This window comes from Camelus ferus, chromosome 3, assembly GCF_009834535.1.
Source record: "Camelus ferus isolate YT-003-E chromosome 3, BCGSAC_Cfer_1.0, whole genome shotgun sequence".
Classification (NCBI taxonomy): domain Eukaryota; kingdom Metazoa; phylum Chordata; class Mammalia; order Artiodactyla; family Camelidae; genus Camelus; species Camelus ferus.
The window spans coordinates 93,257,228-93,282,006 of NC_045698.1; the positions used below are offsets into that span (position 1 = coordinate 93,257,228).

At 37.8% G+C, this 24,779-nt stretch overlaps 2 protein-coding genes across 11 annotated transcripts in view; both read right to left on the reverse strand.

Annotated features, from left to right (window-relative positions):
- Window positions 1–2,776: 2,776 nt before the first annotated feature.
- PPP2CA (protein phosphatase 2 catalytic subunit alpha) lies at window positions 2,777–23,307 on the reverse strand. Its single transcript, XM_032476768.1, has 7 exons — window positions 22,957–23,307; window positions 10,716–10,925; window positions 7,858–8,031; window positions 7,039–7,128; window positions 6,327–6,488; window positions 5,106–5,224; window positions 2,777–4,377 (listed from the first exon to the last, which is right to left on the reverse strand). Exons 1-7 carry the CDS (start codon window positions 23,056–23,058, stop codon window positions 4,305–4,307), a joined length of 930 nt encoding a protein of 309 aa, XP_032332659.1. The 5' UTR covers window positions 23,059–23,307; the 3' UTR covers window positions 2,777–4,304.
- CDKL3 (cyclin dependent kinase like 3) overlaps window positions 10,934–24,779 on the reverse strand; it is an 85,355-nt gene continuing 71,509 nt past the window's right edge. For all 10 annotated transcript variants that reach the window (XM_032476752.1, XM_032476767.1, XM_032476756.1 and 7 more), the window contains one exon: window positions 10,934–18,419. In XM_032476752.1, the coding sequence (XP_032332643.1) occupies window positions 18,386–18,419 (34 nt within the window). In that variant the 3' untranslated portion in view covers window positions 10,934–18,385. The remainder of the gene's footprint in view (window positions 18,420–24,779) is intronic.

Below are 24,779 nucleotides of genomic sequence, written 5' to 3' on the forward strand. Positions count from 1 at the left end.
TACACATTTCACATCTGGTGTTTCCCCGTACCTTATAGCCTGGCTTTTTTCCTGAGACAAGCTTTGAGTCAGGTTTACCCTTGACCAGGTTTTACAAAACCTGACTTTCCCACTACCCACTAGGTACCACTGCCACAGTGAAGGAGTTCTCCATCTGCAAACCTACACCAAATTAGATCACCATGTCTCCTTGCAGCTAAAATATATTACTAAGCCTTGAGGCAGAGGTGCTTGAAGGCCTTTGGCATTTATAATAGTTTGAATTTGACCTTTCACTTTGGTCTTCCTAATCTGTAAATCAAGCACTTTTAACTTTTCTATCACACAATTCTGGTCTTCGACTTCCACCATCAGGCAACAGACTTGCTGGTGGCTGCAACCTACCACTACGCGAAGTCTGCTAAACCATCTCTTCGAAGAAAATATCAGTTACTGTCCATTAATGCCTGCGGAGGCTTTCCTAATGACAGTATCGGGATGGCTGATGCTTTCTCAAGAGATTCCCAAGGATCTAAGTAGCCACATGAAATGGTCTGCCCCATTCGCAGCATTTCTGGCAGAGAAAACTTAATAGACCACCTAATTATCCCAAACCTGTTGAGGATACAAACCACTTACAATTAAACTTAAGCCATGAAAATTTGTTTTGCCTAAAAAAATAAAAACCAACAGGGACAGAAAGCCAAAACAACAAAAATGGCCTTTTTTTCAGCATTCAATCATTAGCTATAATACTCTCCTCTTTGAACTCCTGAAAGAGGAATTCTGGTTGAGTATGACAAGAACCATAAATCTGGGGTTTGTTGCTCAATCCAATTACTCTTGGTTATCAGTGCTTTTTGTATGTTCATCAACTTTAAAGCAAATTTGTACATTATACATACCCATAATCCTCATTTTCCTTCCCTTGAATTTATACACCAGATGCTAAATGAACATTGTAATCTATTTATAGGATAGCACTAGGACTTCAAGCCAACAGTACCATTTCTGTGACATACCACTTTTGTCTGCATGACAATACCTGTGCAATTAATATATACAAAAAAACCCCCCAAAAACCCAGAAATAAAACATACTTATAATCATAAGACATAAGACTTAAACTATAATTGAGGCAAACAAGAACATCAGGCATGTCCAATAATACACCTACAACCTTCAAAAGGTTATTCAGGGGGTAGGGTATAGGTTAGTGGTAGAGTGCATGCCTAGCATGCACAAGGTCCTGGGTTCAATCCCCAGTACCTCCATTAAAATATTTAAATGAAAATCTTTTTACCGTCTTCCCCCCAAGGATTATTCAATAGAATAAATGTACAACTGTAAAGGGAAAAAGAACCTAACTTTTTAAAAAGTCTATAAAAGCTAGTAATGTCAAAGAATGTATGAGAACAGATTAAACCTGTAAATGAAATAAAGTTTTAGCTCATGGGAATAGACTCTACCTCATAACAAACAAGACTATTACTAAACTCTAAGGTTTATTTCTAGTGACACATTATGGTTGAAAGTAAGGGGCTGCTTATTATACAGGAGAGATAAAAGTTACCACTGAAACAAAGTAACACTCACATAGTATATTATAATTATTTGCCAAAGCCCAAACCACCACCAATTACCACAAAAACCATTATTCTTAAATGTATAGTTAGGAAACTGAGCAGTGATTCTTTTAAAATGTAAATTAGGAACGTTATTGATAAATGTGGCATGGCACTATGACAAGAAAACTAAATTGAGTAACTTGGTATTTCTGAGCAATGGTTCGTAAGCCTAGATATAAATTAAAACCACTTGGGAAACTTAAAAATACCCATACTTGGGCCTTCCTCCTAACACTTTAAATTAGAATCTCTGGGCATCCAGGTTAAGAACCATAGAAATAACCATCCTTTTCCTACAAAGCTAAAGCTAAATAAGTCTTTCTGAAAAATAATCTAATACTGACACACTATACTTTCATTTAAAACATACCTATTGCAACCAAGGAAAAACAGTCATCTATGTTTGCTTAGGATAGTCAACCTAAGAAATGAGTACATTGTTTTACCAGTTCATTTTACCCTTACAAAGTAAGTTCCAAAGCAAATTTCTCCAAATTCTCGGTTTAGAATACTCAAAAAACACTCATTTTTTTGAACAAGAAGCTTTATAAAAATGGTAATTCTATTTTAATGTTTCTAATTGACAAATCAGCAACCCCAATTATATATTTTTAAAGGAAACTGCTACACTTACATTTTCTTTACCCATTCCATAATCAGGGAGGTTACTACAATTAAGACAAATTAAACTATGGCAATCATTCTAAACCCAGGACAGTATGGCCACAAGCCTTTTTCTGCTAACCACAAGGTTTACTTTAGAGAATATGTACTAGGGTAACAGTAACATGTCTCTATTACATGGGTTGCTTTGGAGCCAATTTTAATTACAGGACCTGAAAAAGAGCTGCTTGGTACCTAGATCACTCAGACACTGGATTATTGCTATTGCATGTTAATAAACTATCTTTTCAGTCAGAGAGAAAAGGCATGAAGTGACAAAATGAAAAGGAGAGAAATATATTCCTTATGAAAGCATCAAATAATAAAACAAAATGGAGACTTTTGGGACAATTAACCAAAGCTACAAAAATGCTGTCAATTACAACAGGAAAAAACAAGAAAGTGGACCATTAAAAAAATACATATACAATGTGTATGTATGCATTTTCTTCAAGCATCTTCAGAAAAATGTGAAAATTTCCTCATCAGTTCCAAATTCAACACAGTACAAAGCAAAGAAACTTTATTACTACACTCACACAATTCATGATTAAGTGTCCTGAAGTTTACCCTGGTAGCTTAAGACAATCAAGTATTAGTTTCCACAGAAGAACTGTTTTAGCTTCCTAATCCTATTCAAAGGATAAAAGGGGGGAAAAACTCATTAAGTGCTTATCACTGCAACTTCATTTCAAATGCCAGTTTTGTCCTTGAGTGAAAGTACATAACACTAAACCATGATCCAGCAATAGTTTAAGGAATACCACTTAAAGAGCTTAATCCAGGATAATGCTTTAAACAGCTTTCTTAACTGAGACAAATTTAACTCTAAGATCACAAGACAAGTAATGTACAAATATTGGTTAAGAATTTTACCCATCTGTCAATCATTTTAAAGGGTCCATGTTACATACACAGCAATATTTATAACCAGAAACTGCACTGATTGATAAGTAGATACATTAGTTTGTTAAGCTCTACCTGAAAACATGCTGTTTTATTACAAAACAAAACTCAAGAAACTTAAATCTCAATTTAAATTGTTTTACAATCAGATCTTTCTGAAGTAGCACACAGATTTCATTTCCTTTCTTACAAACAAAATGCAGGAAGAACCCACGAACAGCGCACTGGCCATGTGACAAATTGTACTATCTGGACTACAAATAAATCCTGAAATTCATCTGAAGAATGTCAAGGAGTTACCAGAGAGATGATGTAGTGGCCTTGATTTTTATTTTTCTTTACCTATAATTCTACAAATTCCAAAATTTATCAATTGATGTATCTTTTAAATAAACAGCACCAGTCTTGCCCATTGATACAATTAAAATTTGACTTTCTCAGTTCTTAGTTCACAAGTTTATTATGAAAAACACTGCAGTGTTCTTGTGCAGTAACATCGTCTTACAGGAGGGAGAAAAAAAAAAAAAACAGTTCTGCTCAAAACAACTCACCAGGTTCTGACAATAACAAAGAACAACATGAGGCTGAGATTTGAGAAGGGAAATAAACTGAGTGCAGACAAATCATACAATTAAATTAAACGGTATCCCTGAAAATAAACAAAACGATGTCAAAACTCACAAGTAGAGGGGAGGCCTTGGTACTTATTTTTAAAAATGTTCATTAAGCTTCAATGATTGTTTGCTGCTATTTTTATCTACAGTCATGCTGAGTAAAGCTATAACTAAATGGAAGTTATTGTATTCACGAGGTGTTAATGTTTACATCTTATTATCTGCAGTCTCTCAGAGAAAGCAAAGTAACTACAAATAGCGCTATGCCAGAAACTGGTTTCTTGACCAACAATGTCGCTTCAGCATGCAATGAACTGGTTCATTCTAAAGTGGTCACGGCTGTTGATGACAAGAGGCTTTGTATTTTTATATGGCACATCTTTTGGTCCGTATGAAAACAAGTTTTTTTGAATGTTAACTATTCTCTGACACTTTGTGGAGTTACTGTTGCTCTTCCCATTTCCATTAGGTCAGTATATGGTTCATGGCAATACTGTACAAGTTTAAAATTTCATTACAGGAAGTAGTCTGGGGTACGACGAGTAACATGTGGCTCGCCTCTGCGAGGTGCTGGGTCAAACTGCAAGCTGAAAAACAGAACATACTTGTTGTTTATACCCACATCAATGTACTGACAATTAAAATAAAAAATATTAGTCTTTCAAACTTCAAACATTTTAAAATAGTTTTTAAAAAAAACTGAAGTATAACTGACCTGCAACACTATGTTACTACCAGGTGTACCACACTGTGTTTCAAAATTCCTATACATTACAAAATGATCACTGAGAAGTGTAGTTACCACCTGTCACCAAAGTTATTACAATACTATTGACTACATTTCCCATGCTGTACACTTCATCCCCCCATGCAAGCTTCACACACTTTCCTCCCCTATCCAAAGCCTCATGAACCCTAACTAACCTAATCACGCATGTAATAAGGGTCTTCTAGCTGCACGCCTCCTCAAAGAAACCAAGGGAACTTCAACCAAAGAGGCTATGTTTTTATATGTCGTGGTTCCTTCTAAGACCAAATGAAAGAAGGGTTCTACTAAAATAATAAAACTTAAAGAGTCTAATGTACTGTTATCTATAATCTCATCCTCAGGATATAGTAACTCTCCAATAAAAACATGGATTTTAAAAGTTAAAACACTAATTCGTATCAGGGTCTAGGTTTCTACTGATGTGTTTCAAAGAAAATTTAAAAATCAAATTGGAATCTGGATTTAGAATGAGTTCTTCAACTCTTAAACCTTCCATTAAAATTAATTCAATTAATGGTAACCAACAACTCAGATGTAGATACTTACAAAGAGTATTTTAGAGTATCATCAAGTTCCATGATTGCAGCTTGGTTACCACAACGATAACAATAGTTTGGAGCACTGAAAATCGTTACTACATTCCGGTCATGGCACCAATTATATCCCTACAAGGAAAACAAAAAAACAGAAAAAAAACCTTTTTACTTCCTTATTTACACAATTAAACGTGACTACTCTCAAGAGAAAAAAGACTTCCCCTTCCACACAAAAAGGCTCAAAATTATTTTCTTTGTTTCTGGATGATTTAATAATTTTCTATACTCCGCACAACTTAAAAAAAAAAAGTATTTATTTTCCCCAAAAGTACAAAACTAATTTACTTTAAAAAGAAAACCCTTAAAAAAACAGTACCAAACACACAAGAATAAACTTCTTTTCTTATAGATCTGACCTTCTGTAAACAGTGACTCATCAGCCTCATTGACCCCGAACATGATTCATAAATGAGTATACAGCCATTCCTTGCAGAGGTAGATACACAATCCTGGAGACCAGAACCTATTAATTCTCTCCTCAGTCAGTATAGGCATTATCTGTACTGCCCAGGTACAAAGGTACTGCCTCTAGGAACTCCAGCCTCATTCCCTCAAAGTCCACCTGAATGCATGAGTTACTTTTTATGTAACTCTACAAATTTCTTTCACTCATCTTTAGCAAAGTCAGACTTTACTGATAATATGTCATATTGATTTAAACAGAACCTTAATGTTTTAAGTATGCTAATCAATGCTGTATGCTAAAAATTTAGTCCATTTCACTTTAGTTTCTTCTTTCAAATCACCTTTAATCCTCACATCCAAAGGACCACATTTTGGTATATTTCTTCCCCATCTCTTCTCCATACATACAGGTTAAATATATGAAATAAACAAAATTGAGATCATAAAATATTACATTTCCCTCTCACCCATCTTACCTTTCTAGCCTTAAATCCTAAGTTACCTTCCCAGCCTTAAGTCCTAAGTACTACCTCAGTCATTAAGAATTCTCTGAAAACATTTCAACTACGAATTTCATTATGATCAAAAACTTCAGATTTTAATTCTAGTATGCATCTACTGAAAAGGCTCAGGCTATAATGGCAAACTCACTGGAAGGAATACATGGCATGTTTTCCATTAATGTCATACAATTTAAAATTCCCTAATATCTTCCTTCATCAAGTTTACTTAAAAAGCAACTCAAGTGTCAAAGAACAGAACGTACCTCCATCACCAGCTGATGAGCTCTAGACACCAACGTGAGGCCATTGGCATGATTAAATGTTTCAGAAATATCTTGCCCAAAGGTGTAACCAGCTCCTCGAGGAGAAATACCCCAACCTCCACGGTCATCTGGATCTGACCACAGCAAGTCACACATTGGACCCTAAAAAGCAAGTTAAGTTTTAAACTGCCTCTTGCAAAAATGGTTAATACATGATCTGAGTAATTCAGCAGCAGCAGCATCCTACACTAAGTCACACTGAGTGGTGTTTGATGAAAACAGTAAAGGGTTTTGCAGTTAGTCAAATATCTATGTCAAATAAGTAAGAAACTATTTCCAGATGTCTTTAAGAGACATAGCCTACATCAACAAGCTAAGTTCCAATAGCAAAAATCCCTAATTAATTAATCTACCTATACACAATATGCAAATTTCAATGTTAGGTAGTACAATTCAGTAGTTAAGGCAGAAGCTCTGAAGACAACCATCACGTAGGTCCTAAACCCAGTCCCAGAGCTGTTACAAGAATGGCAGGTTTCTTGATGTTAGCTTCTGAAGAATGGGGTTGACAAGAGTGCTCAGACCACATGGGGGTCATTTTTGAGAATTAAACAAGAAAAATACATATAATGAACTAAGTTACAGTTAAGTATTTCCTCTCTCTAAAAAGTTTTCTGAAAAGAAAGGATTTTATTACAATAAAAGTCAATACCTCATGTGGAACTTCTTGTAGGCGATCAAGTGCTCTGATGTGATCCAGTGTATCTATGGATGGTGAGAGGCCACCATGTAGACAGAAGATCTGAAAAGAGTGGTTTACAACATTAACCTCACCTAAAAGAAACTGTAAGCATTTGGACAAAACTGCAGGCAGTAGTAACCCTCATCACCTGGTCCTAACGGTGTTTTGGGTTTTTTTGTTTTTGCTTTTTTTTTGGGGGGGGGGGAGTTAGATTTATTTATTTATTTTTAGAGGAGGTACTGGGCATTGAACCTAGGACCCTGTGCATGATAGGCATGCGCTCTACCACTTGAGCTATACCCTCCCCTTCCTACCAGTGTTTTGTGTTCTGCCAGAAACCAGGCTTGTTTCTGCAGGGTCTTTCTTTCTTCCATCCTACTCTAAATTACAGAATACATTCCCTCCCTTCCTGATTAGCCATCCTTACTGCACCCAAACTCCAAACAGCTCCTCCAAGAAAACACTTTTCTGACCTTACCCTCATCATAGACTGTTATCATCCTTCTCATATAATTTTCTTGCAATTTCTTCTGTGTACTCCTCTATCTAAACCAGTAAATAGCAATTTACATCTCCCAGATGTGCTCAAAAACAGCCTGAGAAGATGGATGGGCTACAGTTTCCATCCCTGTGGTCCCAACATACAATCCAGTGCCTGATACAAAGGTGGCACTTCAAGAGCCTCAAAGGGATGTGAGAATGGATAAATCAGTTACTTACAACCTCAATGTTAAGAAAGCAGATTCTTGAAAATAATCAGCAATGTAAGTTTTAAGAAGATCTACATACCTGCCCATCCACCAAGGCAGTGAGAGGAAGATAGTCAAAAAGATCTGTAAAGTATTTCCAAACATTTGCATTTCCGTATTTCCTTAAACACTCATCATAGAAACCATATACTTGTGTGATCTGTCTGCTCTCATGATTTCCTCGAAGAATGGTGATGCGTTCACGATAACGAACCTGAAACAACAAAACGGAAGTCAACATAAACAGCAGGCTCCTTCAAAAGCCAAATGGCAACAAAGCAAACTTTTTACAGGGAAACAGAGTTCTAATTTTGCTGGAAAAGTCTCATGCCCTCACAACACACAAAACTTGAAACCACACATCTACAAGTATTTATCCATGGGTTTTCTGCCATCCCCACCTCAACTACCACCAACTTTATACCAAGCATAATCATTAGATGTAAAACTCCATCCACGAATTTCTTTATACAATTATGCAACAAACATCACAATCCAGTTTTAGAATCTATTACCCCAGAAAGACCCCTTATGCCTGTCTGGAGTCACTCCTGACTCCCACTCCCAGCAACAACCACTGATCCTCTCTTGAGATTTGCTTTCTCTAGAAATTTCATATAAACGGAATCACACGACATGCAGCTTTTTGTGTGTCTGGCTTCTTTCACTTAGCAAACTTATTTTTGAGGTTCATCTGTGTATGGATCAGTTGTCTCTTGTTATTGTTGCACAGTATTCCAGTGTACAGCTATATAGGGATTATTTTTTTTAATTAACCAGTAGACTGAACATCTGTATTGTTTTAGTTTTGGGCTATTATGAACAATGTTGCTATGATCATAATGCATCTGAGTTTCTGTGTGAACATACGCTTTCTTTTCTCTTGGGTAAATTTTTAAGGTTTTAATCACTCCACAAACTCACTTAACACTTGGTATTAGTAGCCTTATTGATGAAAGTCATTCTAATGGGTCTGATTGTGACTTTAATTTGCATTTCCCTGATGACTGATGTTTGAGCATCTTTTCATCTGCTTATTTGACTGACTATTCATATACCTTCTTAGGTGAAATATCTATTCAAAGATTTTGTCCATTTTAAAATTATTTGTCTTCTTGAATTATTGCAGTTTTTTTTAATGTGAATACAAGTACTTTTTCCTTAGTGATGTCTTTTGAAGAACAAAATAATCAATTCTGATGAAGTCAAGTTTATCAATTTTTTTAATGGACTGTGCTTTTGGTATCACATCTAAGACATCTTTGCCAAACCCAAGGTTACAAACATGTTTTCTCCTATGTTTTATTTTACAAGTATCACAGTTTTAGCACTCATATTCCTGTCTATGACTGATTTTGATCCATCTGTATGGTATGAGGTATCTAAGTTCATTTTTTGTATATGGATACCCAATTGTTTCAGCACTGTTTGCTGAAGCTTCCTTCCCCCTGTGTTAGTCTGCTAGGGCTACTATACAGACTCCCACAGGCTAGACAGCTTAAACAATATAAATTTATTTCCTCACAGTTCTAGAGGCTAGAAGTCCAAGATGAAGTTGTCAACAGATTTGGTTTCTTCTGAAGGTCTCTTTCCTTTGGCTAGAAAATGGCCATCTTCTCTATGTATCTTCTTATCATCTTCGCCCTGTATCTGTGTCCTAATCTCTTCTTATAAGGACACCAGTCATACTGGATTAAATCTCACCTGTATCACCTCATTTTACCTTAATTACCTCTTTAAAGGCCGTATCTCCAAACACAGTCACTTTCAGAGGTACTGGGGGTTAGGACCTCAACATGAGTTTAGGGGTGGGGTGGTAGTGGCACAAATCAGCAGGTAACACATTCAAACATGAATTCTTAAAGGTAGCATATTCATTCCTCCTCAAAGCACTGGGAGGAGTGCTTTCATCCTGGGCTTTAAGTACAGGTTAACCTGTAAGGCTGCTCTCACACACACTTTTCATCATTTAAATCAACTCCTTCAATTTATAGATGCAACACATAATGATCTCCAAAAATGTTTTGTAGTACTTTACATGATTCAGACTAGAAGTTTCATAAACACATTTTATTAATTGCCTAAAATTCAGGTCTTGCCAAAACCACATCCCACTGCTTCTCCAAAACTAGAAGACACTGGCAGCCATCTTATCATTTTAAATGTTCTTTAATAAAAACTTCTCCCTCAAAGGTAAAGTCAAATAATTTCTTTTAAGGGAAAGGTCATCCTAAAAAGCTCTTTACCATTTGTGTTTCATCTTCAGACCTTTGTATATTTCCCAAAGCTACAACCAGTATAAAACTTGCTTTCTTTAGTTACCATTTCTATTGTTCTAGATTATGTCATGTTTAGCGGCTGCAAACTACTGCACTGAGATAATTATAGATATTCACTTATTGTTATATATGTATATCAATTTTTTTCTGATATTAAAGATAATGCTGCAATTATGTGTTCACACAAATAAACCTCTTTTCCTCTTAAATTTCTTCGTCAGAAAAATTTTAATTATATGATTATTATGTCAAAAAGTATATAAACATTCCAACATTTGCTATGTTTCTTTATAATATTTCAAAATTTCTAGAAAGGTAATTATATTACCTCTCCACACCCCAATTTATTGAACTTAAATTTCTATTTGACCAGACCTCTACACCATTTTCAAATCATCTGAAGCATTCTCATTCTTAGAAAATCTTGTTCCCTCATTCAGAATAAAGACAGACCCATGATTTACAAGTCCCAAACCTGAGTACCTGCATTCCTAAATGTGGGGTTTTATTCTAAAAGCTAACAGTGAGATGAAGAAAACCACAAATCACTAGAAAAAAAGAACATTTAAGAGGACTGTCTTACCCAGTTCAAAATGCTCAAAAATAAAATAGAAATTACCTTGAGAGCTACAAGCAGAGTGACTGTTTCAACTGAATAATATCCTCTGTCAACATAATCTCCCATAAACAAGTAATTCGTATCTGGTGATTTGCCACCAATTCTAAACAGTTCCATGAGATCATGAAATTGCCCGTGCACATCTCCACAGACAGTGACTGGACATCGAACCTCTTGCACGTTGGATTCTTTTGTCAGAATTTCTTTGGCCTACAGATGGAGGGAAAAAAAAACAACAATATACTTGGCATTAAACAACATTAACAAAGGTATGTTTAGTTAAACTTAATGTCCTTTAAGGGGCAGTCTCAGCTTGGAAGTGGTTTCATAGGTGTATATATCTATCAAAATTCATCAAATTGTATATCTGAAATATGTGTAGTTTACAGGAATTGTACCACAATAAACGTGTTAAAAAAAAAAAAAGAATGTTTAATTTATGTTTTAAAGTAAAAAAAAGAAAGAGGGCAAGATAAGCCTGGAATCTATCCACGTTATTTCACCCCTGGTATCTGAAAAAAAAAATGAGTATCAAGACGCATAGTCCCACTCCTCTCCTTAGTATCACAAGTTTTAGTCCTATTAGTTGCCATCTAAGTAAGTGTTAAAAGAGATTATTATTGGCAACCATATAAGATCAATGAAAATGGAGCAAGACATTCAGGTACTCACTTCCTTAGCTTTAGAGTTCTAACTATAATGTACTCCAGGATTCCAGGCTCTGAGGAGAGGTTTCTTAGTCATACTTGAATTTAAAAAATTTTTGGAAGTCATTAAAATTGTTTATATTTCGGTACTTTTTTTACATTCTTTATATCAAAATACAAACTTCTTATTTTAGTATTGTGATTATTCAATATACATGGTTTCTATGCTGCTTTTAGAAACTGTTTGGCATCCTATGTATTCCCCCATGTAACCACAAATTCAAACACTACTTTTAAGAGCAACGTAACATTCCATGCAGTAGAAACCCTTTCATTCACTTAAACACACATTTATTGGTCATTTTTATATGCCCAAAAGTGTGAAGTGCACTGGGAGTTAATTACTCACTTGCTTAACTATCTGAGTGATACCATGTGCCAGGCCCTGTGCTAGCCTCTGGAGGTACAGTGAACAAGATAAATCATTCCCATCACAGGGGTGGGGAGGGTGTGTGGAAGACCACAAGCAAGCAACCAAGTAAGAAATTACAGACTGTATTAAATCCCATGAAAGACAGGGAAGAGAGTAATTGGTGGGAGCACTGTCTAGATATCACAGCAAATGAGACAGCCCAATACAAAAGGGCCAAGTGCTAAGACACGATAGAGTAAGCAGCAGTGTTCTAGGCTCACTAACACGGAGAGCTATGAAATTGCCTAAGATGCAAAGAATGAGTGGGAGTTTCAGTCAGGGGATGGGAATAGGGAATGGGAGTACATCTAATACAGGCAGATGAAATCACGTGTATAAAGTCCAAGTGAGTTAAGAGGAGATAGTTAACATGGCTAAAGCATAGCACCCAAAAGTAAAGAGGACAGAGTGGGATGGGGGCAGGATGACAAACTGCCTAGTTTTAACACTGCATCCTGCATACCAGGAAATGCCTCAGCTGTACCCAGGCAAACCATGACAGGTGGACACCCAGGTAGGATGTGTAGGGGTAGAATGGAGCCTGGAATATGGACTGAAAACAAGTCTAATCAAAGTAGTATTAGAATAAATATTCACTGGCAGAAAATTTGATGAGTAGATTTAGGATTTCAGAGGTAGGGCTATGGATGTGGATATCTGAGATGAAGTGAAGCTTAAAGGTCACCCACCAGTATTCAGTGACGAACCTACCGACAAGTCTTGCCTAGTCTCCTTCTAAAATATATCTCAATCCATACGCTTCTATCTTTTTTGCCACTACCCTGGTCCAAGCCACCATCATCTCACCTGGATTACTTTGCTAGTCTCCACACTGAATCCCCTGTTGTCATTCTTGCTGCCTCCAATCTAATTTCCATGTAACAAACTGACAGTTTAAAAATGTTCACCAGATTCATTTTATTCACTACTGCCTCACTAGAACAATGTTCAAGATGTAGAAGGCACTGAATATATATTTTGAGGGAATCAAGAACTTAAACTGAGGTATTGGATAGGTCATCTTCGGGGAAAGCCATGGGTGTTTCCCAGGACAACAGCTTAAGTATAGGCCTAGAAATTGGTACCAAGTTCTCTGGAGAATGAAGAAATAATAGGTAATAGCCATAAGGAAAGATGCCCAGGTAAAGAAGGACAGAAGCCAGAAAACACAGGGAATTTTATCCTCAAGTAGAGGGAGGCAAAACCCATCCACCTGGGAGAACTATTTGAGAAGTTACCTGACTTCCTCAGGGAGAGCCAGATTTCAGTTAAGGCAAGGTAAAAGAAATCTGTTCTGAGAATGGATTAAATTTCATACAACCAATCAACATTTATTGAGCATCTTCTGTATGCAACCAGCCGATATGGAATGGTGTTCCAGAATGTACAATGAGAGGCTGATCAGAGGAAAGCCACCCACTGCAATCTGCAGGTGAAATTACCATGGAGAACTACTGCCAATGAGCCATTGCTCATTACATTTTGAGTGACAACCAAGGATGGCAAGGATCATTTTTAAGGTAGCTAGAGGTATGCAACCTTAGCAGCACATTACAAATCACTGGGGAAGCTCTTTAAAAATATCCAGATGCCCAAACTACTTCTCTCCCTATTAAGTCAGAATCTTTGTGGGTGGGATCCAAGCATCAGTGATTTTTTAAGACCCCCCCGCCCCATCCCACACTACTGCTTTCTTAGGTGAAATCAATATGAAGAATTACTATTTTCAAATCTCCAAACATTTTGGAGAGCCTATTTCAGGACACTTACCAACCAGTGACATTGCAATATGAGTTATTAATTTGATACAGCATTTTTTAATTTAGAAAAAAATCCCACTGTCTCAAAAAGAGACATTTAAGAAATACATATAATCCATCTCTTTAGGGTAATTCCAACTTCCCAATGTATTATTACTAAAGAAGTTCATGAGGCATATTCCATTACTAAGTCTGTTCGGCATTAATAACAAGCCTAGTGTTTTCAGCACCTATCACATACAATGAAAATAGCTGTGAATGAAATGATAGGCCCTACTTATGCAGAAGTTTTATAACAACAGTAATGTAAGAAAACGCGATCGCAAACCATGTAAATTTTGTCATGATGCTATCACACTTAATTTTATCAAAAGTTAAATTTAAAAATATCTCTCTTGACACTTGTTTACCTGCAAGGTTGTTTCTTATTACAATCTACTCAAAATTTCTATTCAAATTATGAAAAGAAAATTAAGCCCAAATGCTATTTGTTCCTTTTATTTTAATTTAGACAAATCACAGTGATAAGCTGTGTATCTATCTTTAAACAGTGTAACTTCAATTTTACTTTTTAAACCTTTAAGTTATAGCAATACATTCTTATAAAAAAATTAACCATTCTGAAGTATATCCTTTCAAAACCTTGTTTACAAATTTTACACATATACTATATGCCTACAGAAATAATAGTTTTCCTTTGCATTTTTAAACTAGAAACATATTGTTCAGGAGCCTGCTTTTCTCTCAATATAATCTCTGAAGAGTTCATAATGCATACACATATAGACCTGGTTAATGTCTCACAGTGGATGTGAGAGTATTTCCTGAAGGATTACAATACATGGGGGGGAGGGTGTTATGCTGCATTATATATTCTAGTACTTGCTTCCTTGTATACATATGCAGGAATGTTTGCTGAAAGAAGATATTATGAAGTAGACCTATTAGTATCTGTAGTAGTTTGTATTTTAAAATAATGACACTACCAAATTGTCCTCCAAAGAGAAAGGACACTGTATCCATAAAGTGAATATTCTTAACCTGGGAAAGCCAAAGCTCACTCTTCTCCTCCTACCAAATTTCAGATCAGAACAATTGTAATTAAATCCTGGAGAAAACAGTAGTATGCATCAGATGCAAGCCAACCATACGTATATTTTAACAAGAAAAATTCAGGCTTACAAAGAACCAGTTTGAAAGATACTTTTTGCTTTTTTTGTCACAACTTACCAGCTCTCAGGTGATCACTACACCAAAATACACCTATTCCCAAAATACCAGAACAATAAACACTGCAGACATCCTTATGAAAGATTATCAGGAAAACTCATTATAGAAAAAGAGGTCTGAGAGGAGCTGCACTATCACAAGGAGTCAGGCCTTATAATTCCCAGAAGCACCTAACAGAACATCCTCTATGGATCACCCATGAGACCTCTAATGAGTCACCTTTAGTGCCTCCAGGTCTTCACCAATCATCAGTTTCAAAGGTAGCTACACAACTTCAACTTCCTAGTTTAATACTCAAAGTAAATGGTAGAACTATACTTTCAAAGTAACTTAATTAACATTAAGAGATTTAAAACTTTTTAATAACTACCTTTTCACTCAATGGCATTCTGACTCCTATAATTTAAATCCTCATGGCACTTGAACTATGGAAGCAAAAGTAAAATACACACAACCAAAAACCTTCTTAAATTTCCCCTAAAACATTTTTTTGGGGGCTTCAAATGTCTCAGTTAATATAGTATTTGAAAAAAGAATTAAAATCAAGTCTTAAAAAACAGCGTAATTATAGAACCACACTGATTTCTCATCTATTGGAACCCTACTGAAATTCAGTCAATGGTCCAGAGTGAAATGAATGAATTCAAGGGAAGACCCGTCTTAGAACAAGGTTAAAACTGGAATAAGCTATTCAGTTAGTAAATCACAAGTAACTGTGAGAAGTTAAAATTTTTATATTGTCCTAAAATCCAAAAATTCAGAGATTCTCCTGAAGGAAAGCAAGCAACCTTTAGGGACATTAGTTTATTATCAACATCCTCAGCATTCCGAGCTTAGATTCAGAAATCTCACTTTATTTTCAACCCACTAAAAAATCATCAAGTATACAGCCAATGACCAATAGGTTTTTTTGGCATTCTTAGCTATGAACCATCCCTAACCAACACAGTAACACGAAATTACAAACAAATCAGACTTAAAATAGACCAAAAGACCAACAGATCATCCAAACCAAGATTTTTCAAGGAAGACAAGTAAAAGAGAAAAAAGAAAAAAAAAATTCACCAACCACTTTTATATAATTTCTGTAAGGGCATACAATAGTGGTATTATTTCTACTTAACCTACATGGTAGAAAAAGCCATCCAACACATCTATGTCAAGAAAACATTTTAAAATATAAAATTACAATAAAATTCTTTGTATGAAATGGAAAATATTAAAATGTCAAGAGATTGTTTATTTCAGTGGTGAAATTGTAAGACTATCGCTATCTCAATCCTACCACACTCAGAAAAACTACGCTGATTTTCCTTGTATTCCCTTCCAGTTTACAACTGGTCAATGCTTCATTTTGTGTCCTAAAGTTTCATATTTACTAACCTGATTTCCTACAGCATTACAGCAATTATTGTAACCTGCTGTATAGTCCACTTCTGAAAAGACCTATACCTTAATAATTTTTTGATATATACTATAAAAGTGGACTATATCCAACTTATTATGCAATAATAAATGGAAGACTGTACCCATTTCCAGCCATTTCAGATACAGCATTATCTCCTGATTTAACTGGCACTTCTCATTTTAGAGTTCAAACTTTTTATTCCACATTTACTTATTATCAGTTATTTTTCCTCTTATACAAATTGTCCAGATATATTCTTTGAGTATCTGTTCATAGGGAGCTGGATGTTAAACACTTTTCTATGAAAAAATCTGATTATTAATTCTAATGTTCACTAGAACTGTAGTTCAAATAAATTTAACATTTCATACTTTCAATGACAATTGAGTACATCTTCTACCAACAGCCATTAAGGATGTAAGAGAAGCAAAACTGAAAAAAGTGTAATTAATTTTTGAATTTTACTTCTCAGTTTAAGCAAAATTGAAGACATTTGAAAACCTTTTTAAAAAGCAAAATAATTAAATTTGCAAGCAAGAATCAAGTTTTTAAATATCCTAAGAGAATTTCATTTTGCTTCACACTGCTTTTATGAATAAAAGGTAGGTTTCTTTGATTTTCATAACTGTGTAAAACAAATTTTATGTTCATGATAAATCAGTCTGTGTGGCTAGATTGTTATTTTGGTGTGATCTGTAAGACAGGACATATTACTAGCCCTGGAAGCAAATGAATCTTGAGTTATCTTCAACCATCAAATCTTTCATCATACTACCTATCTTTCCTTAATTATACTGTACAGATGCCTCTAATATTTTATGAAACATTTCAGTTTTCTCTGATTAAATCTGTATGATTATACTTGTAAAGTATTATAACCTTCCACGTAATGTTCTAGAAACAAGTATTTGCTATTTGGCTTAGGGTCTAACTGAAAGGAAAAGGTCACAGATGAGGGATAATTCTAAAACTGTATTAGAAGGTATGTAATTTGATGTTTTCCCATCTGTTTTTGTCAAATAATCATCTTTGCCTCTGACCAAAATAAATGCCCGTTTTCTTTAAAGCTGTTATGTCTTCAATAAAAAAACAAAACAAAACAAAACAAAAAAAAGCTGTGTATCTCATGTGTAATAGACTGGCCTTAATCTTTACCAATGAACATACACATGCATGAATTAAACCATCCCAATCATTCCTATATAGAGGGAAAAAATACTACTCTACTAAACTGAGAAATGTAGCTACATACATGGTAGTTTAAAAATTCTCACCACAACAATCCATCATCATGAATGAGATTCAACCACTCTGGGATCAGTCTCTTCCCTCATCTGTGAAAGGTGATTTGGCCTAGAGGATCTTTAAGGTTCTTTCCATCACTAAATTCTACTCCAATCAAAAGCATTTCACTTCTTAAGCCTTTTTATTGAAAGGCAAAACCACTCACAGAAATAGACAGGCATTACTGATAGTGTACAAATGATGAGTGGCAGAGAAGGACAATTCACTTGATCACCACTAGCACAAAAATTCTAAAATCTTTCCTATCTAGAGTCTACAAGTTGAACCTCCTGACTAATCTGAAACTCTGCTACTAGAGCAAAAAACAAACCCAAAAATCCCTACAGTAACGCTATTTAGACAAAGCTAAATAGCGAAAATAATACATAAAATGTGGCATAATAAATTTTTGTTGAATGTATTCCAAAAACAAATGTACACAGTCACATAGTTAATGGTATCGCCGACACTCCATAACCTGTGTGAACTACACTTTGCATATGACTCTACCTAGGTTATTGAACTCTATTCATCTCCCATGGGCACTCTAGAACAAAGGTTCACAATCTTCTTTCAGCCTGGTCAACAACAGAAAGGTAAAAACTCCCTTCTGTGGTAGTAACTAAATGACTAAAGCAGAGGAGGAGACAGGGTGTGTCAGAATGACTGACCAGCTGATTATAGTTTAGATGCAGATACACATACCTCTGTCACTGCTTTGTTCACCAATTTCAAATCACAATACCAATATATCAATAGGCAATAGCAACTTTGTATTGTGAAGAAATTAAGTGGTTAATTCCCAGATTGTTCTTTACAGTTCTTTCAGACTCCACTCCCCAGCCACTTATTGGCAACCAGACCACTCTCTACTCAGCTCTTCTATCACTTCTGCTCCAGAAGCTGAAAGAAAAGATATTTAGAACAACAAATAAAATCTTTCCTCTTCCTAGTTCTAGCCAAATTCAGATCTCATTTGTGTAGAAGAGTGCAGGTTAAGGGTTTTTCCAGAAAAGAATGGTAATGAGAGATAGGTAAAGAAAAAAAAGGCCAAAATAAGAGAAACAGTTAAAAGTAGAAAGAAAAGAGTAAAAAGGAGAGGAGTTCTATGGCATGTAACTTTTTCTACCTCTCCTCAGTACCCTCAAAAAGGACCCCTCCCCACCATACACCAACCCAAATCCAATGTCCTCTGGTTTTCCTAGCTTATCTCCTCCAAACTAAACAAATACTCCACAGGTAACTGACAAATGTGACTTACAATGAGACAGGAAAAATATTTGCTACCCTAAAAAGGAATACCACCAGACTAGTGATACAACTGCTATCCCAAACGCTCTTCCAGTGCCCATCATTCTTTCTACTGCATGAGTTTCACCTTAGCCCTAATGCCCAGTTGCAGACACAGAACTCTTGGCTTTGACAGAGAAAAGGCAGAGTTGGGGGGGGGTGGGGGGTCTGAACAGAAGAACTATTCAACTTTTTGGTGCTCCCTCAAATTAACCCAAAACCAAATACACACAAGCAAACGGGCTTCACTGTGGAAGCTATGAGGAATAAAAAGGCATTTTAACAAGCTATAATGAACAATATAAATGTCAGCTATGCTTTATTAGAATATTTTAAAGCTCAGTCTCTAGATCATGATTTACACTACTTGAGAACACATAGAAAGTGAACTGGGGTTTTCAGCTCACTAATCTTATTTGAGGGGCAAATGCAATTAGCCACAACCAAAATTGATATTTACTCTTTCCTCCTCCAGGACAGAGACAACATGATGTGACATGAATAGGAAGCTTTCAAGCAATAATAAAAATGTGTTCCTTAACAGAGCTATTTATTCCACAATTCAGTGGCCCAAATTCACCTACATCTTTCACTATTAACACTACCTCAGAAAAGTAAGTCTGTGAAGCAAGACGGACACTGCGCTTAGAATCTATAAACCTAGGCAATCTCAATTTAGCTCCTGTACTCAAGTCACTTTATCTTTCTGAGCCTCTGCTTTCTATCCGTAACTGAGGATAATTCTCTCACAAACTTGTTAAGAACTGTGTATGTGAAAGTATGATGAAAACAATATTCTGTATCATGCTCCCCTACTCTACTGCTTGTTCTCAATATTCAAACTAGTTTTATGGAAACGAGCCAAACAACCTTTTAAATTAAATGCACACAGACTCAGATATATATTACCCATTTCATACAGGAATTTAACCTTGGTCCAACATTTCGCAGATCATCCAACGAGAAGAGGTCTGCTTTTTCCATACTCATGTAACAAATGTTAAAACTAAGGGAAGCCTTAATGACTGCATTTTATTTATAGTGCTTGCACAGCAATGGAAAACAGCATACCTAGGTAAAGAACTCCTTTGGAAAAAAAAAAAAAATCTGGCTATCAAACAACCACCTCCACAAGTTTGATAAGATATTAAGGTACAAAGCCAAAAATCATACCTAAGTGAAACCACTGCTGAACACAATAAAAGACTGTTTACTATAGTTAATGCAAAAGTAAGTTAATACTATTTATTTTTTTAAATTGTAGATGGAAACATACCAGTCCAGTTATAGAGATGTAGTAATGTTACTGACTATAGAACTGTGCCTACAGACAAAATTGCTTCACTCACCACAAATTTTTAAACAATCAACAAATTATGATTCCCCCAAATGACAAGGTATATCACACACACAACCACCTTGGCTTTAATATAGACCTCCATCACATCTTGGGAAAAAAGCTTAACTAGCTAATAACATAAAAACCATATTCACTCTTGTCTATAAATACACACTTTCCTTCTTATAACCAAAGAAAATTTCAACTATTACCAAATAGCTATCTCCACCAAGAATTTTTTCTTAAAAAAGGAGAAAAAAAAAAAAAAGAAAAAACTACTATACTAATCAAAGTTTTTCCCGCAAGATTATCAAAATATGTAGCTTTCACCAGATGTGCTATTGGCCATATAGATACTAACAGTGAAAAGAGAACTAGTGTTTTACGAGAAAGATTTGTACAAAAAACCACTTTCAGCCATCTTAACTCATACCATATACTTTAAAAAGCTGCCTTCAAGTTAATTTAGCTTGGAAGGGTAACATAGCTCTGTAAGTTGGAATACTTAAAAGTTAAAAACAGTAAAAAGCCTGTGTCATACACCCCAAAAGCATCCATGTCTTGGAAATCTAACTTCAAATATTATTTCCATGTTTTTGGTTCTAAGAATTAAAATTTTGACAGTGGATGAGCAATGGGGATTTAAGCATAAATTGATTAATCTCACTAAATCTTAGTTTCACAAAGATGTGGCAAACAATGACCATTTTTACCAGATGGATCAAGCTTCAGTCAACCCTCCATAACTCCAACATTACCTTCTGTAGTCTCCAACACAAACCCCTTATTTCTGTGGTCTAATCTACTACTGATTTCCAACTAGATACAGGTTCCTTGAAAAAGCGTGATTATTTTATATTGCTTTTCATTCCTCTCATCCAAGCGATCTTGGATATGCAATAGGTGTTCAATATTTAAACAAAGTACTAACCTAAAATGGAACTGTATAATGTCAGAAAATTAGGAGGGACGCTGGAACATCTGTTTTTAACTCTCTAGTTTATAGACAGGAAAATGTGGACCAAGTGGGTGCCTCAAGGTCAGTCACAATTACTCTGTGATAGAAAGAGGTGCAGTGTCCAGATCTAACTCACAGAACAGTGGTCTTCCAATTACACTACCACCTCTCTTGCAATGTTTTCTACACAAATGACTAGTCATCTAGCCAACTGTTGACTCAAAGGTCTTTGTACAGTAAGTATTAAACCCTAGAAGTCGTCAAAACGTCACGTTATAGTACCTAGAAACTAAGACCTACCACTATAAATTAATTTTTAAAAGCCTATTTCTAAACTTTTAAGACAAATCCTTCCTCATTTGATCAAGAAGTAACAAAAGACTCTACATTGCTACCATTAAAATTCAGCTCCAAGAGATGATGTGCCACCTCATCAACTAGGACAGCTTTGTCCGGGCCTAGGGTAAATAAATCTGAATTTGACTCACTTAAATTACAATTATTCAGAGCAGCTTCTGAAAAAGCCTGTTTTAGGAGCATATATATCAAACTTATGAACCTAATTTTCACATCAAACCACAAACGAGTCAGCCTAATTGCTTTCCAATACCTCTCTTCACAAAATGCTAATATACTCCACAATTCCTGCGGAACTAAAATGAAATGCTGTAAAGTTAATTTTGAAAAGGGAAATTAAAATATTCATGATGGAGTTCAGCATTTTCTATACTTTAGAAAACTGCATTATAAGATTTAAAAACATTTACAGTCAACCTTCTTCCCCAACCCCTAGGGAAAAACAAATCGGAATTAGATAATTTTAAATGGACTTACTAAAACAGACTACATCATTTCATTTTCAACATCAGTGAGGTAAATTTAAATACGAATCACAATGTTTGGAATACAGAAAAAGCTCAGTCAACAGCTATTATTATTACTACCACTACCCAAAGCCACAGAAATACACCTTTTCCAACAAAGAGCAGAATACAAAATTTGCTGCTACTATAGTTTATGCTTCTCATCTTAAAAATAAATGGCAAAATGCCACACACGTTAAGCTTAGAGAAGTGTTACATACTACCCAATTTGGGTCAGCATACTAATCAAAGATTAAACTGACACTTGATTTCCAATCCCAGAGCTCCTTATGTACTATGACTCACCAAATTCTCCATTTCTTCCAACGATAAAAATTAAATTATATTTCTCCCTATAATAACGACCACCATGACCTTCGTAGAAGCTAGGTTAGAGGTTCATTTCAAAATTCTTAAAAAAAAAAAACAAAACACGCTTTAAATAAGTCTCTGGAAAAGTGTTCGGTGAGTTTAACACAAAGCACTCAAGGTAAATCTAAAGCTGTGTCACCTTTAGATACGTCCTGGGATCTGGCCTACAAGCTTGCCTTTGGGGGAGCCTCTGGACAACTCGGGACCGGAGAATTAGGCCTGAGTTCAAATAAAAAGCGTCTTACCCACCACACAGTAGAGACCGACGCCGCAGAACCCAAGTCCTCTTAGCCAGATCTCAAAACCGTCCCCAACCCTGACCCACAGGGCCTCCGTTTCCCCCAGCCACCTCGCCTCGCGCGAAGGCCGGGAAGCTCAGAAGCCCCGGAGTCGGGTGAACGGCGCCATTTTAGGCGGCGGCAGCGGCAACCAATCCCTGCGCGGGAGGCAGGGGGCGCCGGGTCGCCCGGGAGCCGCCGCCGGGCTGCGCCGGTTGCCGGTCTGGGAGGCTCGGGGGGCCGGGACCGGCAGCCTCCGCCATGTTGCACCGTCCTTAAGGCCGCCTCCTTCTCGGCGGGTTCGGCCCGCGGCGGCCCCCGCTGCCAGAGTGAAGCTCACCTTCTCGCAGAGGCTCTTGACCTGGGACTCGGACAGCTGCTTACACTCGTTCAGCTGCTCGATCCACTGGTCCAGCTCCTTGGTGAACACCTTCTCGTCCATGATGCCACCCGCCCGAACCAGCTGCCGCTCCGCGCTACTCCCGCGCCGCCGCCCGCACACGGGCCACACGCACACGCCGCCGCCGGTTCCCGCGGTACTTGTGTAGCTACTGGCGGTTGCTCGGCGCTAGCGCTGGCCCGCTGGCTCGCCCCTCAGCGTTCGGCCGCCGGCCCCTGCCCTCCTCCGCCCGCTCTAGCCCCGTAGCTCTCCTCTCTGTAATGGCGGCCGCCGGCGTGGTGACGTCACGCCCGGCGTCAGGAGGCGGCGGGGTGCGGAGGGGTAGAAGGGCCGGGACTCGAGCTGCGCAACTGCAGCGCCAGCCGTGATCTACCGCCAGACTGGAGCTGGGGCGGGAACTAGGGGCCGAGGCGCAGGCGCAAAGTAGCTGGCTGGTAATAGGCACCTTCGTTTTTAGGGCGTGGTCCTCCAGAAGGGAGGGACCGAGGGGGAAGGGAAGCCCGAGTCCGAGCAGGGGGCGTGCATGCAGCTGGGAAGTGGGCTAATCCCCGAGCACTCTGTTCTGCGCGGCGCGGGCGTCGACCTGGCGCAGGCGCAGGCGCAGGCGCGGTGGGAGGGTGGCTCTTACGTGCCGGAGACTTTTTCCCTAAGGTGATAACGCCCTGGCTCTTCACCTGGCGACTGCAATCAAATGACAGAAACTAGAAGTGTGACCCCACGGCTCCCCCATGCTACAACAGCACTGGAATTGCGTGGGATTCCCACTCTGGGGGCAGAAACGGGTGCCGAGTGGTAGCCTGGTTGAAGTGACCACCTCCGTCTCCGGGCGCGGCCGGCACCTTGTAATTAGGTCACTCGTAGGCGGAGGAGAGTGTACCCGCTGGGGGGGGGGGTGCCGCGCAGTGCACCTGACCCCCCCCAGCACACACCTGTCTCTGGGGGAATGCTCTATGCCCCGCACAGCCTCACCGTTCGTCGCTTTCCGCCCCAGTTGTGCGCCTTCCTTCGACTCCGGTTCCTCCTGGGAAGGAGAAACGCTCCCGCCCCCAACTTCTTCCCACATGGCCTACTTTCTAAAGGGAAAGCCGCAAGGGGGTGGATGCACAGGTCCTGACCACGACCGGGTAGTGTCAGAAGCGGCCTACGACCCGTGCTTTAAAGAAAGCCCGGGAAAAATAAAAAATAAAGAAAGCTCGGATACCCTAGGATCGGACCTCTGGGTATGAATCTCTTTGAGGTTTGCAAAATGTTTTCCCATTCCATTGTTCTGGATTCACAGAAGTATTTGGCTCCGTAGAGCGCTATGTGGTAGATGCATGCCTGGGAGACGAAAGGGTCATCCAAACAAACAAGGTATCCTACACTGGTGGAGCTTGTATTCTCTCAACAGTACTGCCTAAAATGGTTTGGGGATAGGTAGGCTGAAGAGCGATTATGATGTCCACAGGGCCTAAGAGAAGTTTTCCAAATGACAGGAAACCTTAAAGTGCAAGGCAAGAGCTGAACCTGGTCCCTGTCTTCTAGGCTCCCTACCCCAAACAGCAGTCGACCCAAGCGCTCAGAGATGTACCGTAGGAGAGCTCACCTAGCAACCCGGAGGGCATCATCCCGACCAACAGGCTGAAGAAGGCCCTGGAGGCCTGGATCAGCTAAAGGCGGGACTGAAAATTCTTTATCTAAGACAACCTGCTTAGCGAGGCTGAATGGTTTCGTCTTCCTTGGCTGGAAATTGCAATTCCGCTTTCCCCTTGAACCTCCCTGTA